This window comes from Chlorocebus sabaeus, chromosome 18 (assembly GCF_047675955.1).
Source record: "Chlorocebus sabaeus isolate Y175 chromosome 18, mChlSab1.0.hap1, whole genome shotgun sequence".
Classification (NCBI taxonomy): Eukaryota; Metazoa; Chordata; class Mammalia; order Primates; family Cercopithecidae; genus Chlorocebus; species Chlorocebus sabaeus.
In genome coordinates, this window is record NC_132921.1 from 33,586,561 (window position 1) to 33,605,230 (window position 18,670).

At 38.7% G+C, this 18,670-nt stretch overlaps 2 protein-coding genes across 7 annotated transcripts in view; one reads left to right on the forward strand and one right to left on the reverse strand.

Moving 5' to 3' along the window:
- Positions 1 to 18,670, forward strand: part of DYM (dymeclin) — a 398,885-nt gene that overhangs the window by 69,965 nt on the left and 310,250 nt on the right. For all 6 annotated transcript variants that reach the window (XM_007974061.3, XM_007974066.3, XM_007974065.3 and 3 more), the window contains exons 4-5: positions 3,817 to 3,910; positions 4,865 to 4,998. In XM_007974061.3, coding sequence (XP_007972252.1) covers positions 3,817 to 3,910; positions 4,865 to 4,998 — 228 coding nt within the window. The remainder of the gene's footprint in view (positions 1 to 3,816; positions 3,911 to 4,864; positions 4,999 to 18,670) is intronic.
- Positions 1,326 to 1,762, reverse strand: LOC103222442 (ATP synthase subunit g, mitochondrial). Its single transcript, XM_007974060.3, is given in 1 exon segment — positions 1,326 to 1,762. A coding segment is annotated over 1 exon segment (312 nt). The 5' UTR covers positions 1,748 to 1,762; the 3' UTR covers positions 1,326 to 1,435.

An 18,670-nucleotide genomic window follows, 5' to 3' on the forward strand; every position in this document is an offset into this window, starting at 1 on the left:
CCCTCTCTCAGTGTATTTATTGAAGAAACTGAGTGGTGGAGTTTCCCACAATGTAGATTTTGTTCGTTGTATCCTTGTGTGGGGTCATCTTGTCCTCTCTCCTCTGTATTTTCTCTACATTGGTTGTTGGATTTTAGAGCTCATGAGTCTTTCGGTGAGATCTTAGAAAAGTTTGTTTCAGGGGCTAGAAGCAAATTTAATCTCTCATCTCAAACAGAAATCCTGTCTACAATACCCTTATCTGAGTGTTACCCAAACTTTGCTTGAATTCTTGTAGAGATGGGGGCATTCCCTTCTTTACACGAGCATCGCTAGTTAACAGACTGCTACAAGTTCAAGCTCTAGCATCAGGTAAGTTAGCTCTTTATCAAGCACTGTTGTTATCTTAATTTTACAGATGAGGAAACTGAGGCAGGGGCCAGTTTGGTAAGTTGCCAAGTGTTCTACAGCTGGTCAGTGGTGGAACTGAGATTTGAACTTTGTCAGATTCTGTAATCTAGTCCCATTACACTTTTCTGCTTTCCGGTTGGACCTCCTGTGTTGTTACTCTGGTTCCCGAAGCTCATTCAGCTTCAACATAGCATTTTATTTGCACCAATTAACTGTGATCATGTAAAATTTCTTTTCTTCTACCATTGAGATATTTTGGAATCTTGAATCTACCATGGAGTATTGTTTAAAATCATTGAGTGTATTTAATTTTATTAACTTACTACCCTAATCTTCATCTTATCCAAAAGAGTATCATGGAAACTTTTTAACTGTCTTGGTAGGTAAGCTCCACGAAGACAGGGAGTTCTCTTTACAAATATTTCCTTAGTATCTGAAACAGTGTGGGCACATATGAGTAGCTCAATAAATACATGCTGATTGAATGAATGAATGAAGAAGGTACACAAAGCTTTAATTATATCAATCAAGTAGTCTGGTTACTCTTTCCAAAAACACAATGTTTTGTTTTTTTAAATAGCTAATCATTTATACATTCAACAATTACAAGGCCATTCAGTAATAAAGGGGGCTGTTGAATGAACAAAGATTTCAAAGTTGGGATTCTGAGTGATGATTGTAGTCATGTTACCCTCAGCTTAGTTTGTTTCAGCATTTTGTTTGGATTTACAATAGCTAGATAATGTCCCATAGAGATGCACTTGCAAACCTTAACTGTTTTGTTTGTTTGTTTATTTGTTTTTTCTTAAAAAGTTTATCCTGAGGTCTCTGGGTATTTTTTCATTAACACTAAAACTTGAAAGAGGAATAGGACATTTTTGTTTCAAAGTGAAACTCTTAACATTATCTACTATCTTATCACATATCTATTCTTTTTTTTTTTTTTTTGATAAATCTTATTTTATTCAGATAGCAGTCTGATCACACATGGTCCAACAACACTCAAATAATAAATCAAATATAACCAGATGTTAAAGATTGGTCTTCAAACATCATAGCCAATGATGCCACGCTTGCCTATGATCTCTCCAACATAAAACCACATCAACACCTCAGTGGCCACCAAACCATTCAGCACAGCTTCCTTAACTGTGAGCTGTTTGAAGCTACCAGTCTGAGCACTATTGACTATTTTTTTCAGGCTCTGAATAGCTCTAGGGATCTCAGCAGGGGTGGGAGGAACCAGCTCAACCTTGGCGTAGTACCAAAATGTGGCCAATCAAGGCTTCGAGTAAGTCACAGCAGCATTCACCAGAGCTGGGGTCTTCTCAACAAGGTTACGGACAAATTGGGCCATGGTTCTGGAATGCAAAGTCTGTCGCCCGGAACGGCCGGCTGAATGTCACCCCCACATATCTATTATTGATTGTGAAGGCTGGACAAAAACTGCTGATTGACAACAAATGTTGCACCTTGCTACTCACAGTGGTATTCTTCAGCTAGCAGCAGCAGCAGTGGATGTCACCTGGGAGCGGTAGAGATGCAGAATCTCAGTGCACATTTCACATGTGGAGTCCATTTGCATTTTAATAAGAATGCCTTGTGATTTAAATACACATTAAACTTTGAGAAGTACTGTCAACTTCAGTTAGGAGTATGGTGGACCTGAGCTTCTGAACTTCCACCAAGCTCTCAGATAATGCTGTTGTGGCCAGTCCATGAACCACACTTGGAATAGCAAAGTGCTTGTCATTTTATCATAGTTAGAAAGTTAGGCAATTACTTGGATTGACTCTCAAGTCATGACAAGAATACATATGCAGCAGGGAGTGAGCCTGGCAGTTATTAAGCACAATGCAGGTATGCTGTAATGCTGTACTTACTCCCATGTATAATATTTTAAAATATATATGTATGGGCCTGAATTTTAAAAAATATTCTGGAAAGCTTCATTTTTTCAAATCTTGACACATTTCAATAAGTTCAAATATGCCAGCCTGGGCAACATAGGGCCATCCCATCTCTACAAAAAATACAATTAGCTGAGCATGGTGGTGCATGCCTGTAGCACTAACTACTTGGGAGGCTGAGGCAGAAGGATCACTTGAACCCAGGAGCTCAAGGTTGCAGAGAGCTATGATTGCACCACTGCTGTCCGACCTGGGTGGTAGATCAAGACCCTGTTTCTACATTTGAAAAAAAGAAGTTCAAATATATTCCCAGATCTTCATAAGAATGAACTTTCCTGGCTCCTCAAGCCAGTGTGTTTGAGTGTTTGCATTTCCAGTTTTCAAACTAGTTAAAAATACACTTCAGAAGAGAAACAATTATCCAGGACTCTGGAATCTCACATTTTGAAAACCACTGGTCAAGGAAGAAGACTGTGTTTGCTACTAACATATTGTTGACTTTAAGCCCAGAGCTTAGCCTTTCTGAGCCTGTCTCTTCATCAGTCAAATGAAAGAATAATCTCTCCCTTCTGATGAATTCTTAGCTTCCATGCTTCTGTGACTTGCTGTGCAGCCTAGTAGAGCTTTATAGTTTCGTTAAGTCCAATTTCTTGATTATAGAGGTTGCTTCACCTAGCAGTTTAAAGTCAAAGATTTGAGCCAGTTGATAAGGATGTTTCCTTGAGCAAGTAGCAACCTCCAGGTGAGGATCTGTGAAATGGAAGCAATACTAGTGCTTTTCCTGGAGGGTTGGTGTGAAGATTAAATGAGTTAATGCATGTAAAGCACCTACTCTATGTTGTTCATCATATGTTAGCTGTTGTTTCTTTTGCAGATGAGAAAACTGAGGTTGGAGAAGTAAAGTGATTTGTCTGAGGTTCAGTATTCAGTTAATTATAGACCTGGATCTAGAAACTAAATCTGATTACTGATACAGTTGCTGAAGTGCCCATCATTTAAAGTTAAAAACAAATTCTTTAAAGTTTTGGCTGGTCAAATAGCTCCCCCTCTAGCCACACCGCTTTGTTGATATATTTTCTTAATTTTTCATTCAAATGATTTGTGATCTGGACGGTGTTTTAGATTTAATAAACTTTTATAGTTTATTCTATATACTGGGGACATATGATCAATTTTTGAGTTTTTAAAAATCTTTTCTAGAGAAAGATTTAGTGTGTAACTTGACTATGTCTGTTAACTATTATTTTTTCCTTTATGATTTTGGATTCTGAGATAAGATGGCTACTTGTACTGTTTCTATCATTTTCATTTTGCAGATCAGTTTTTGATGTTCAGAATTAAGACCAAGAGCAGCAGTTTCTCTCATTGCTTATTTCTGTAATTAGGTGTGAAATTAACAGTAAGGTTGGTCACTGAGCAATTTCAATATGGCATTTGGTTTTATAAGTGTTATGATAAGCTCACTTTGATTTTAGTTCTTAAATTTAACTTTTTAAAACCTTTTCTTCTCTTGCAGTTGAAAACAATCCTCGAACAGGAAATCTTGGTGCACTGATTAAGGTCTTCCTTTCTAGAACCAAAGAACTAAAACTCTCAGCAGAATGTCAGAAGTAAGCTGGCTAATTAAACCATGTTTGCTTTATATTTAACAATGTGAATTTTAGTTTTCATTCATTGGTGGAAATGGACTGTGGTCTTTTGAAAATCTCTGTGAAGGAATTATTATTATTAAGGAAAAAAGGTAAAAGAGTTATTAGGTTAGTGTCTTAAGTCACTGGGGTGAGATTATAGATTTTGGAATTTGATTTCAGGTTTTTAGACAATCTTTATATGCTTTAAGAAGATGAGTAATGATGTAATTATCATTAAGAAGGTAATCCCCCCCATTATCACTGCTGCTGCTATCTAGTTTAAATGATGACTTAGTCTGAGTTTTATTTCATTCTACATCTGTTGCCGTTATTTCCGTCATATTCTTTACATCAATGAAAGGTTAACTTTTTATGCACTGAAGCATTTTTCAAAACCATGTTTGGGTGTCAGTCTCTGAAAAGATTAAAAGATTTTGCATTGTCTTGCTTATAAACAAATTACATTGAATCCAATGAAGTTTTTCTTGGGAGTTCATGGTCATTAATACAAATAAAAAGTATTTTACTGTGCTGCAGGCAGTGCCTCATTGAAAATTTTGGTTACATATTTGCATATATTCTTTTTATGTTACCACAATTTTTTAAATTTTTTTTGTAGCCTTCTTCTCTTTTAATTGCCTGTATGTGGTATACCTGTTAAGAACAAAGAACAGTTGTTCCTACAGTCATCAGTAAAGATTTTTATTAAGTAGATTCACTATGTAAAATATGTGGAATGAACTATGAAGTAAAACATAATATCGCTGGTACAATGTAATAAATCATGAGCCATTAAAATATATGGACATTGTCCTAATATTACCAATTAGGATGGACAAAATGGTTGACAGATCAGGAAGAAATAATGAACTAGAAATAAACCGTGATGCTAATGTTTAAATATTGATTCTTGTATGATTTTGGTCTTTCTAGCCACATCTTCATTTGGCAGACACACAATGCTTTGTTTATTATTTGCTGTTTGCTGAAAGTGTTCATCTGTCAGATGTCGGAAGAGGAATTACAACTTCATTTTACTTATGAAGAAAAATCTCCTGGCAATTACAGTAAGTATTGTTTTTGAAGATGTTCTGGATACAGCATGTGTAACATTATAAGGATAAAATTTCAGGAATAAAAGTATAATTTTGAAAATTCCAGTTATCCTTATAATTTTCATTTTAAAATGAACTTATACTGTCATTTTTTCTTTTTCTGTATTAATTTAAATGAGCCAAGACTCAGAATTTTTTTTTCCTTTTAAATAAGAAAGCTGATGGGGTTGAAACTTTCATTTATTTTGACTTTCATGCATGTGGATGAAGAAGAAAGTAACATAAAAATAAAACTCACACAAGATTTACTTCTTTCAGAAAACAGAGGTGTCAGTTTTAAATATCATTGCCAAGTCAATGTATTATTAAGGGAGCCAACTAGTCGGATTTTATGTTAAAGGTTACTTTCATAGAGTGCAGCAATAGCTTCTGGGTCTGAGTGTCTTTGAGACTACAACACTTTATCAGAAGTAACATTTTCAAGGACAGTTTTATGATGCCAAAATGTGTCATCTTTTTCTGAAGATATAGGGAAAGGTTACGCTTCACACTATCTTTCCTTTCTGAGGGCAAGGCAGTGTTGCCCCGTAGTTTTCTGAGTTCTGTTTTCAAAATAGATCTCTACCCTCATCAGGCTGACAGCATCACCTGTGTGATTCAAGGTCATATGTTACCATCTCTTGTGGGGACAGGTATTGGGAGAGAACTTTGTGATGTGTATACTTTTCATGGAGGTCTGTGTGCTATGTGGATTTCGTGTATATACATAATCACACTTAACTTTCAAAAACCAAGAGTAATTTTTCACTGTGGTTTCAACTGTGGTTGCTAAATTCCTGTTTTTAAATGTCAAAGTCAAATATTGACAAAGGGAAACAAACGTATAAAAGAGTTACTATTCATCTAGGTCAACTTCACAATGTACTGATTTTTCAGTATATCCATGTCTATGGGGAATATTTCTTAAATTCTGTTATAGAATTTTTATTTTTATTTTTATTTTTATTTTTTTTGAGATGGAATCTCGCTCGGTTGCCCAGGCTGGAATGCAGTGGTACGATCTTGGCTCACTGCAACCTCTGTTCCTGAGTTCAAGCAATTTTCCTGTCTCAGCCTCCTGAGTAGCTGGGACTACAGGCACATTCCACCATGCCCAGCTAATTTTTGTATTTTTAGTAGAGATGGGGTCTCACCATATTGTCCAGGCTGGTCTTGAACTCCTGACCTCCAGTGATCCACCCCCCCTTGGCCTTCCAAAGTGCTGGGATTACAGGCGTGAGCCACCGTGCCCGACATAGAATTTTTAAAAACAATATTATGGGGAAGTAGAAAAGATTCTGTGAAAAGTTAACCTTTTGTGCATTCAAGCATTTCTTAAAACTATTTTTAGATGGCAAAAATCTTATGGAAATTCTGGTTATATCATTTAAATATATTAAGGTATTATGTTACATTTTGAGCAAATGAAATGACATGATACAAGAAAACAATAGTTTACAATACTTTCAACTCAATTAGCAGAGTGACCGTGTGTATTTATCTCTTCTCCCTCTGAAACCCCATTACCTGATGGCAGAGGAATTTTCTACACATACTATCGAGCAACTTAGGACAGTCATTTCATCCTTCTTTAGGCTCCTTATGGCCTCTTTTGAGATCAGGAAACGGTTTTGGAGAAATAGAATATGAATTTCTGTTTTACTGCAATCTTTTCCTCAGTGTATTTCCAAATTAGAGAAGGACATTCTTCTTGACTCACACTTTGAAAATACGATTTTACCATCTTCTAACATTTTAACATCTTTTCTGTGACTTGATAGCCATTTGGCAGGTTCATGTCCAAGGAGGCTATTGCCTTTCATTTCTGTAAGGTCCAAATCTCAGTAAGTTCTGCAGGTTTTGAGGAAACTGAAAGGTGGCAAACATTACAGGGCAGGAAACCACTGCCTCATAGCAATGCTGTGTGCAGGGCATGCAGAACATTTAGCAGGCAAGAGCTCTTCATTTTCTTTGGTTAGAAGTTTGTAGACTGAATGGAATTTGCTGCAGTTTACATATGCCCTGTCCCCAAATATGCAGATAGATGAGCAAACTCTCGTTTGTGCTTGAACAAGATATCAGCAATCTTTTGTTTTCTGTTTATGTGGAAACATTTTTTTTTCCGTCTACTGATACTGGACAAATACAGGTTGAGTGTATTTAAATTCAAATTTCATCCTTGAGAGCGTGCTGAATTTAAAATATCACAATTAAGTTTGTTTCGTAAGTGTTCTAAAGTTTCTTTCCAACAGATGACATTGTTGGCTGGTTGCAGGGAAGCAAAATCATATGTTCCACTTTTCTTTGAAAGTTATTGTATTAGGGTTCACTAGAGGGACAGAACTAATAGCATAGATGTATATATGAAGGGGAGTTTATTAAGGAGTATTGACTCACATGATCACAAGGTGAAGTCCCATAATAGGCCCTGTGCAAGCTGAGGAGCAAGGAAGCCAGTCTGAGTCCCAAAACCTCAAAAGTAGGGCTGACAGTGTAGCCTTCAGTCTGTGACTGAAGGCCCAAGAGTCCCTGGCAAACCACTGGTGTAAGTCCAAGCATCCAAAAACTGAAGAACCTGGAGTCCAGTGTTTGAGGGCAAGAAGCATTCAGCATGGGCGAAAGATGAAGGCCAGTAGACTCAGCAAGTCTGCTCCTTCCACCTTCTTCTGCCTGCTTTATTCTATTCATGCTGGCAACTGATTAGATGGTGCCCACCCAGACTGAGGGGGGGTCTGCCTTCCCCAGCCCACTGACTCAAATGTTAATCTCCTTTGGCAACACCCTCACAGACACACCCAGGAACAGTACTTTGCATCCTTCAATCCGATCAAGTTGACACTCGATATTAACCATCACAGTATCACAATTACGGTTCTACATTTCATGGCTAAAATGTGGATAACTTTATTATTCTTGAATAAAGCAAGCATATCAATTTTAGCAGTTTTATTTGCTGTCATCTTTTATTTTCTCTTCTGTCCCAGAAGACCATTTCATGAAAAGTCATATATTGTTTTGCCCAGTTTTGAGTTAGTATGAATTACTACCTCATTAACTTTGGGGGATGGGGGGAAGGGGATAGGTACTGAAATTATCTTTGATGCTGTTAAAAAAATGTTAAATTTCAGATACTATACCATATTAATTTATTAAGTAAAGAATACATTTCTATAAAGGGTGAATAAAATGGCAATGAATATGTTTGTGTATGTATATATATATAGACACACACACATATATATATGTATTTTTTTTTCTTTTAAAGTCCAAGGCAGGTGTAGTGTGTGTGTGTGTGTGTGTGTGTGTGTGTGTGTGTCCTTTCCCCTTTCCCGTTTTGTAACTGTGAGAGCCCCATGTGTTTAGGGGCTGCCCCATGAGTATTTCCCTTGGATAAAAATGTTTACCTTGTCTTCTCAGGGGAAACAACTCTCCAGTTTCATTGTAGATCAGACATTCCTTTCTTGGATTCTGTGCTTTCTACTCTGAAGTAATTCCTGCTGAACTTTTGAGATTCTGCTCTAAAAAAGATAGGCAGCTTTTTTTTTTTTTTTTTTTTTTTTTTTTTGGAGACAGAGTTTCGCTCTTGTTGCCCAGGCTAGGGTGCAATGGAACGATCTCGGCTCACTGCAACCTCTGCCTTCCAGATTCAGGTGATTTTCCTACCTCAACCTCCCAAGTATCTGGGATTAGAGGCATGTGCCACCATACCCGGTTGCTTTTGTATTTTTAGTAGAGACAGGGTTTCACCATATTGGCCAGGCTGGTCTTGAACTCCTGACCTCACGTGATCTGCCCACCTTGGCCTCCCACAGTGCTGGGATTACAGGTGTGCTCCGCTGCGCCTGGCCTGGGCAGCCAAATTTTATTGAAGCTACCTTTCATTAAGCTACCTTGGAAAAGGGAGCTGAGGCACAGGAAGCAAACTAAACTGTCCTAATATTTTTAGAGATTGAGCATTTGTCACTTCACCAAAGTTTATTTCAATAATAAAGTCCCTTTGACTCCACATTTGATTAGTGGTACTGGAAAAACAGGTATTTCTCCTTCTTCCCCCTAAACTTTCACAGGCAAAATACATTTTCTGTCTCTTTCTCAGTCACTAAGTAGGAAAGGAACATAAGTCAAAACTTTCTAAGTTGTTTCTGAATATAGTTAGATTTTTTGCTGGTCTTGATCTTCTTTTGGGATTGATCATTATGTTCTCTGACTACCATATAACTGTATGTTATAGTATAGACTTAATCAAGGATTTGAGAAAGTTAATTAAGTTGGTGTGTGAGAGATTCTGCAGAATTTTGGCATTTTGAATGTTATATACTTTGTTTTTTTCTAGGAGGGAATGTTTACAAGAATTATATAGAATTGAATTAATTTAATGTAACTATCCCCAACACTCCATCATCTTTCACAGTTATCGTTTATCATTCAGCAGTGATTTTCAGAGCTTGTGCTTCATACATCGAGTTTGAGTTTCAAGAGAGGAATATGTTTAATTTACTATGTTGATAATTAGCCTTCTATATTTGTTAAATATATACTGATGTCTAAAGTAAGAGCTTTTAATTAGAATTGTGTCTTGCATGTGTTAGTTTTGTTAATGCTGGCCTTCGTGATTGTGATGCCAGCAGTACCAAAAACATAGTTCTGCTTGGCAAGTTGCAAACCTTCCCACGAAGTGCTAGCAGCAAGAATGGAGTGAATGTTTATCCTCACAGGGCCCAAGAGCATAGCCCACTCAATACCTGCAAATCCAGCACTTTGTTTTGTATTATGTACTACAAAATATGCATATTTTATACTTTATTTAACATGATATTGTCAGAGGCATGGGAACCAGAACAACTCCATCTTGAATAGGAGCTAGGTAAAATTAAGCTGAAACCTACTGGGCTATATTCCCAGACAGTTAAGACATTCTAAGTCACAGAATGAGATAGGAGGTTGGCACAAAATACCAGTCATAAAGACTTTGCTGATAGAACAGGTTGCAGTGAAGGAGATGGCCAAAACCCACCAAAACCAAAATGGCCATGAGAGTGACCTCTGGTGGTCCTCACTGCTACACTCCCACCAGCGCCATGACAGTTTACAAATGCCATGGCAATGCCAAGAAGTTACCCTATATGGTCTAAAAAGGGGAGGCATGAATCATCTACCCCTTGTTTAGCATATCAAGAAATAACCATAAAAATGGGCAACCGGCAGCCCTCGGGACTGCTCTGTCTCTGGAGTCGCCGTTCTTTTTTTCCTATACTTTCTTAATAAACTTGCTTTCACTTTGCACTGCGAACTCGCCCTGAATTCTTTCATGCATGAGATCCAAGAACCCTCTCTTGGGGTCTGGATTGGGACCCCTTTCCTGTAACATATTTATCTATCCTGTTACAATATCATTTTTATTTTAATATAAAATTATTTTTCATTATATACCATTAAGTGAATTGATGCACTTTAGAGATATGCTGTATTTATTTTGGGGCCAAAATCTCAGAGTATCCCTGCACCCCCCACCTTTGTCCAAGCTTGGGACGCAAGATTTTTTTGTTGTGCATCCTAGGTATCGTAATGTAAGGATAGTGGGAAAAAGACACTTTTTCAACCATAGGCCACATTATCAAGATAGTTATCTCACTGAAAGAGCCATCTCTGTGGTAATCTGTCAGTGATTCTGTCCATATACTGACAGAGCTTTTCTTTCTTTCTTTTTTTAATTTGAACCTGACATTGTGAATATATGTTTTCTTTATACAGAGTTGACAGTTCAGGATTTTATACTTTTTTTTTTTTTTTGAGACGGACTCTTGCTCTGTCACCCAGGCTGGAGTGCAGTGGTGCAATCTCGGCTCACTGCAGCCTCCACTTCCCGGGTTTAAGCAATTCTCCTGTCTCAGCCTCCTGAGTAGCTGGGATTACAGGTGCCCGCCACCAGGCCCGGCTAATTTTTGTGTTTTTTTTTTTTAGTAGAGACGGAATTTTGCCATATTGGCCAGGCTGCTCATGAACGCCTGACCTAAGGCTCATGATCCGCCCGCCTCGGCCTCCCAAAGTGCCGGGATTACAGGCGTGCGCCACCTCACCTGGCCCTATACATGCTCTTTAGTGTTGTTGTTTGTGTTTATAATTGAGCCTACTCTTGGTCCACCAGCTTAAGTCCAGTGAATATCTTTTAAGACTAAAGACTTTCTGTTTTTGGCATATGTAATTATTTTTACCTTAGTCTTCCATGTTGTAAGTTTGAGATTTCTACTTTAGCCCTTTTTATATTTTCTGCCAATTTCTTTTTACAGTTGATAAAAGAGCAATAAAATTAAATGATTACACAGATACTGTTGAAAGGGGGAAAAATGGTGCATGACCACGCAGTAGCTGAAGACATCCGTTTATCAGCTGATATATGATATCTGATTTAGGTATATGAAAGACTGTTTGGGGTCAATAATATACAGTGGTACAGGTTGTTTGAAGGTTGAATTTACAAAAGTGGAGGGCCATCTGCAAACAATTGAGCGAAGTCAACTGAGGCATCTTAGGTATGTTGGCTTATTCCACACACAGCATTTTTTTCTTTATTCCAATCCATTGTAATACTGCGGTGATCACATGGATATTGCTGGCATTTTCAGTGAAGCAGTCTTTATGAGAGTAATGTGTCAGTAAGCTCTTAGTTTGTAATCTAAGTTTGTGAGGATTTTGTATTTGAACATTTTCCCATAGGCTACGTATAATGTGGTAGCAGATTGTTAGAGAGAATTTGTATTATTATATGAGGATAGCTCTTTCCATTAGTCCATGCCTTTTGAGAATCAGTCAAAGGGGACAAAGCCAGCCCGAGGCAAAACTATGAAGTAATACAAAATTGTTTCCATTTTCCTTTGGCCTTCAATGTGAGTTTTTCTTTCCTCTTGCCAAGGTAATACTGATATTTATTTTACATTTTGTGTCTTACAAATCCAATATTTTAAGTCCTTAAGGGCCTAAATCTGTTGTTTGTTTTTGGAAACACTTCTCATGGCTTGTTTCCTTATGTATTTGATGACATTGATTGTATTTTTTTTTTTTTTTTTTTTGAGACAGAGTTTCTGTCACTCATGCTGGAGTGCAGTGGCATAGTCACAGCTCCCTGAAGCCTCAGCCTCCTGAATAGCTAGGGCTACAGGCACATACCATCAAGCCTGGCTAATCTTTAAAGATTACTTTTGGTAGAGATGGGGTCTCACTATGTTGCCCGGGCTGGTCTCGAATTCCTGGCCTCAAGCAATCCTCCTGCCTTGGCCTTCCAAAGCGCTGGGATTATAGGCATGAGCCACCGCACCTAGCCACGTTTGATCTTATTTGAGGCTCCAAATAAGGGAGAGATTTGCATTTGCTTCTAAAGGGATCCAGGGGCTGTAACATCTCATGCCATGTTAGCTTCCTGCAGCGATTCTTGACTTAATATGGAGTCTCAGGTTCAGGCCCCATTCCTTGCCACTGACTGAGGCTTAGTCTCCCCGTAGTGGGCTTCATTCTAACTGGCATTCGTCTTCTGGGTTACGTACCTTAGAGTTTGCTTACTGCTCAGTGTTTTACTCTGGATTAAAGTCCATTTATTTGCTTGTTCTTTTGGTTATAGGGTTGGAGCCCTTAGAAATTTGCTTTACATTCTGGAAGCCCATCAATGCACTAAAAAGTGTTATTTTAGCCAAGAACTAGATGTTTTGTATAGGAGGGCTCATTGGAGTAACTACTCCACCATGCTGCAGTGATAGTGTCTTTTTCTTTTTCTTTCTTTTTTTCTTTGGAGACAGAGTCTCGCTCTGTTGCCCAGGCTGGAGTGCAGTGGCATGATTTTGGCTCGATGCAGCCTCCACCTCCTGGGTTCAAGTGATTCTCCTGCCTTAGCCTCCTGAGTAGCTGGGAATCACAGGCGCATGCCACCATGTCCCGCTGATTTTTATATTTCTAGTAGAGACAGGGTTTCACCATGTTGGCCAGGCTGGTCCCAAACCCTGACCTCAAGAGATCCACCTGCCTTGGCCTTCCAAAGTGCTGGGATTACAGGTGTGAGCCACTGCACCTGGCTATAGTTTCTTTACAAATATATTTTTTTTAAATGAGGGAAGAAGACTTTGGAGATTTAGAGGCTGAAGATAAAAGCAACTAAGTGGGGGTGGTGGGAAATAAAGCTGAAAGGAAGGTCCAGGGGAGTAGGAGGTGCTAGGATGAAGAGCCCAGAGAGGAAGTTAGTCCTGGTTTTTGTTTTTTTTTTTTTCTGAGATGGAGTTTCGCTCTTGTTGCCTAGGCTGGAGTGCAGTGGCGTGACCTCAGCTCATTGCAACCTCCGCCTCCCAGGTTCAAGCGATTCTCCTGCCTCAGCCCCCCAAGTAGCTGGGATTACAGATGTGGGCCACCATGCCGAGCTGATTTATGTGTTTTTAGTAGAGACGGGGTTTCACCATGCTGGCCAGGCTGGTCTTAAACTCCTGACCTCAAGTGGTCCACCCCCCTCGGCCTCCCAAAGTGCTGGGATTATAGGCATGAGCCACTGTGCCCAGCATTAGTCCTGTTTTCAAAGAGATTACCACCTGTGGTGCAGTGGGCAGCTCTTCGAGCACTGAGGGGAGGAAGGCAGCAGATGAGCTGCCCAGACCTGGGGCGAGTGAGGTGCGTAGGCCCAAGACACTGCATAACCCATGAGTACAGCTTTGTGGAGAGTAGGAAAGAGACAGGACTCGACAAGGCCAAGCAAAAGCCTGGCTTTAATGGCACTTCCATGGCATAAAACAGTTCAATATAAATTTATTTTTAAAAAATTATTTTGTGGGACTTGCTCTCAAGCATAGTGGATTAAACATGCGTGTTTGCTTTCTCCTCGAACTCCAATAAAATATCAGCAAAGGGACTTTTAAAAAGTCGTGAATTTATTAGATTGAGGAAGAGAGGGGAACACAATGTTAATAACATTTTGAAAGTTGGAAAATGGATAATGATGAGCTTCACTGATCTATGAAAGCTGAAAGCTAAATGGCTTCAGGGTTGGAGAACTCCAGAAAAAAAGCCAGTTCTTACTCCAGAACCCTGGAAAGGCTTAGGAATTAGAAGTGCCAGGTGTCTCTGAAGGCATTCCGGCTTGGTAGGAAGAAGCAGTTCTGTCCAAGGTTCTGTCCCTTGCCATACAGTCAGGAGGCCACCCCCCTTTCCAATTTAATACTAGAGATCTGTTATCCATAGAGGCGGAACTCAGAGAGCCTCCTGAGTGAACTCTCAGGCACTGAGGAAGGAGGGTGGCCTACTGAGACCAGGGCTCAGTGGAAAGGCCACATATGGAAGAGTAAGGTGTCTTGACTTGGCTGCCAGAATGCTGGCACCAGGATTTTACCCACCCTATTCCCTTTCCTGCCAGATTAGTGATACTCTTATAGAGAAAATGAACCAAAACGGGGAAATGGCTTACATTTCAGTGCCCCCATTGAAGCAGCCCAAAATCCTCCAGTGGGAACCCCTGTTTGGCAGGCTCTGCCTGTGCACACCACGCTTCCAGTCAGCATTGGCCTCACGCTGGTGGGTCAGTGGAGAGCCAAGGATTCCAAACAGTGAAGGCAACGGCTGACTTGTGAGAGATCAAAACAAACAAAAAAAAGATACAAGATAGGAAATTTGTGGAAGTATATTTAAAATTTGTTAATTACCCCCTCTCTAACACAAGCAGTTTCCTTTCCATTCTCCCCAGGCTTAAAACATTTTTGAAACTCTTTCTTTGGAATCACCCTAAAAACCTGTGGCATATTTGTTTTGCCAAACTCGAGGGCAGTGAGTCCTGTGAAGCTAGCTTTGTTTTTCCAGATGGCTCAGGTGCTTTGGCTGCCACGGCAGCAGGTTCCCTGCTCTCCTTTCTCTGCTGGAACTGGGCCCTAGAGACCAGGGCAGGCGGTAGCTCAGGAGGTAAACCCAAATTTGTATAGTATAAATTTGCTTTGTTTGTTTAAATAGCAAATTTAATAATTTAACCTTATAGGTAAGCAAAGCAATAAACAAACCCATGTGGAAAAATGTGGCTCAGAGAAAAAAGAAAGCATGGACTTATTCCTTTAAAATATTGACTTGTAATATATGACTTGTAATCGGTCTCTGCAGAAAAACGAAAGTGCCTCTAGGAATTCCTGAACTGTTCTTTGGTCATATAATAGGTGTAATTGTTTTGTAATATTTCTGTCTCTTCTCTCCCTTTCTTTCCCTTATATTATTAGTGGAACAAAATCAATTAAACTTTTCTAATAGGCACATTTTATAATCAAACCTGGTAGAGTATATTATCTTTTAGGGTAATTAGAAACATTTCTGTTTGACCGAAATAATAGCAGTCAACCAGAATTATTATCGATTTGATTTGAATGGTGTAGGACACAAGCTTATAAATATTGTAGTGCACTGAAACACAGATCACTTTTCTTTTTAAAAGAGTCCTTTTGCCTTTCATCTTTATGATGAACCTACAAGAGACATTTTGGTTTTGCTGATTAGAAGTTTAAATCTAATATTTTAGAATATTTTAGAATAACTTCAATGTTAGTTTCACTGTTAAAGTGGCAAAAACCTAGATTCTACCATGAGTCTTTCATTTTCTGAATGTAAGTTTTTAATGAATATAATCTAATTATGTGTCTTCCATTTTAAGGAAGCCAGTTTTATTCTGAACTTCTAAGGTACTCTGTTAACCTGTTTTTGGAGCACAGCCCTATTCGATTAAGTTTTTAGTACTTGTATTTGGCACAGTGTAATTTTGGGGAGCATTAAAAAACTGGCAGTTCAACCTTCTGGATGCAAAGAAAACAAAGACAAAACTCTTTTAACATTTCTTTTTTTTCTTTTTTTTTTTTTTTTTGAGACGGAGTCTCGCTCTGTCGCCCAGGCTGGAGTGCAGTGGCTGGATCTCAGCTCACTGCAAGCTCCGCCCCCCGGGTTCCCGCCATTCTCCCGCCTCAGCCTCCCGAGTAGCTGGGACTACAGGCGCCGCCACCTCGCCCGGCTAGTTTTTGTATATTTTAGTAGAGACGGGGTTTCACCGTGTTAGCCAGGATGGTCTCGATCTCTTGACCTCGTGATCCGCCCGTCTCGGCCTCCCAAAGTGCTGGGATTACAGGCTTGAGCCACCGCGCCCGGCCAACATTTCTTTTAATGACTATATATATTCTGATTTAAATCCATATGTTTATTTTTCTGGTTGCTTTGTTTTCTAATGATCAATGAGCGCTTTTTAAAAACAATTTTTTTGCTGTCTTCCCTTCCCCTCCTACTGTGATGGAAGGCCTTTGATTAGGACAGTATTGTACTGTTCTCTGCTTCTCTCCCTAAGGACAAAATGAGACTGCTATCTCAGCACATGGTGCTGAATGGATGCTGGATAGAATGAACTAACAGGGACTGCCGCTTAATTTTGGGTATAGATTATTAGAACCTTAAGGGACCCTAGATATCATCTCGCTTGTCTACTCCTTCCCTTGGTGAAGTTCATAGGGACTAGAGCAGTGGGGCTTTAGAATGAGAGTGTTCCAGGGATAGGGCTGGGATTTTAGTGACCTTGTTCTGCACAATACGGATGATAATAGCTTATATTTATTCATTGTTTTAGATTATTTGTACATTGGATTTTGAAGAAGTCAAGAACTTCTAGTATGTGTTGATGAATACATTGTGTGTCATCTTGATGTATAAGCTAATACATAGTACTTCAGATGTCTCCCTCCTAACTGGGCCCGTAGTACTCAGGGTTTTGTATTTACAATGTTCAGTGAAACATGAATTGGTTGAATAGTTTCCCCCAACTTTGTATAGAAACATATCTTTAAAAATAATTTAAAGGATATTTTCCTTTTAATTTTTTCCCTTGAGAGTATAGATTTGAGTTCAAATCTGGATTCTGCCCCTTACTCTAATTAAACTAACCTGAGCCTTGATGTCTTCATCTATAAAATGATGATCATAATCATTAACTATTCATCAAGAGTTATTGTCAGGGTTAACGTTAACATGACATTGAATATAAAGTGCTCATCACAATGCCTGTCCAAGGGTACTCGGTAAATGCTGTTAATGTGATCTTACAGAAACTAAGACTTAAAATACTAAAATATTTGTCTGGAGCTATTGTGGTGATTTAAAACTCTTTAAGGGAGAATTCTGGTTTGTTTGTTTGTTTTAACAGTCAGGGTCTTGCTATGTTGCCCAAGCTGGCCTCCAACTCCTGGGCTCAAGAGATCCTCCTGCCTCAACCTCCTGAGTAGCTGGGACTATAGCATGTGCCACTGTGCCCAGCATTGAGAGAGAACTCTTAGGAGAGAAATGTGCTCTATAAGTTATAAAACTTCACAATACAGTGAACACATTGAATCTTTGCAAAAACCTTTGCTCAAAGAACCTCAGTTTGTTTTGTCATTGACCTGCAAATTTCAAGAATTTTTAAGATTCTCTTTACTGCATGAAATGCTTGAATGTGTTACTATACTTTTTGTAGGTGAGTTTATATTTATTTTTTGGAACTAAGGAAGATATTTGGCCTTATAAGAAAGCTAAGGTGATATAAGTGCTAGTTGGGAAATAATGCAATATGAATGGCTTGCTTGATGTCAAACCTAGTAAGCAGTCAAATCTTGTCACTCTTCACTTAAAATACAATTATTTACTTCTATATTAGCTGAGAAGCAAGAATTTAGAATTCTGAGGAATTTTTTTTTTGGGGGGGAATGGAAGTCTTAAGATATTTCAGCTGGATATTGCTTGTTGTCTTTTGTTAGAGCTTTGGCCTTGAAATATTATATTTTACTTGTATGAAATATATTTGTCATCTTCATTATTTTATTAGATTGATAACAAAGCTGTGTGTATACTCCTTAATTGACCCAAATGTAAATTTGGCTGAGGTCGTGATTTGAGTGGCACATGGAGTTGAATAGAGAATCCTTGTCATCATTTTAATATGTAAAAATTAGGTGTTTTTATACCCCTGGAAGTTAAAAAATCAAATCAGGCACCATCTGTGGTTCCTGAATACTTGGTCTCTCACCTTCCATAATTAAAAAACTATGCTGGCTGCTTGGCTGAACAGGGGTGTTATTAAACTGGCATTTGGTCTGAAATGTTCCTTAGGGAATCACTGAGTGATTTTAAGTGTTCTTTCTTGGGCCTGGGACACTACATCCTGTAGAATGAGTTAAGGAGTGACTGTTTAGCAAACATATATTGAGTATATATTATATACCAACAAATCAACTTGTTGGAGTAGGTTGTTAACTTGAGTTATGTTGGGCAGTCTTGGCAATGAGAGGGATTTTAGTTAGATCTGGTAACTAACCATGCAGTCCCAGAGACAAGTATGACTTACTCTCTTATTCTATTTTTTTCACTAATAATAGAGCCAAGCCCGATGGTTCTTGGAGTGAGATTTAATTTGGTTGTTGAACTTGAGTCTTGCCGTGTGTCCTTTTTAGCATTGATTGGTGTGTTCAGCATGATTTAATATTCTTTTCAAGATTTGTACTTACCTCTCATGGGGTTACTATGCCAGTTCTTTTTGTAAAGCAGGATGAAATTTCTTTATAATTTTTGAATGCTAGGTGATATTGTGGCCTAGAAAAGAAATTGGTAAACTTTTTTTTGAGACTCCAAGTGC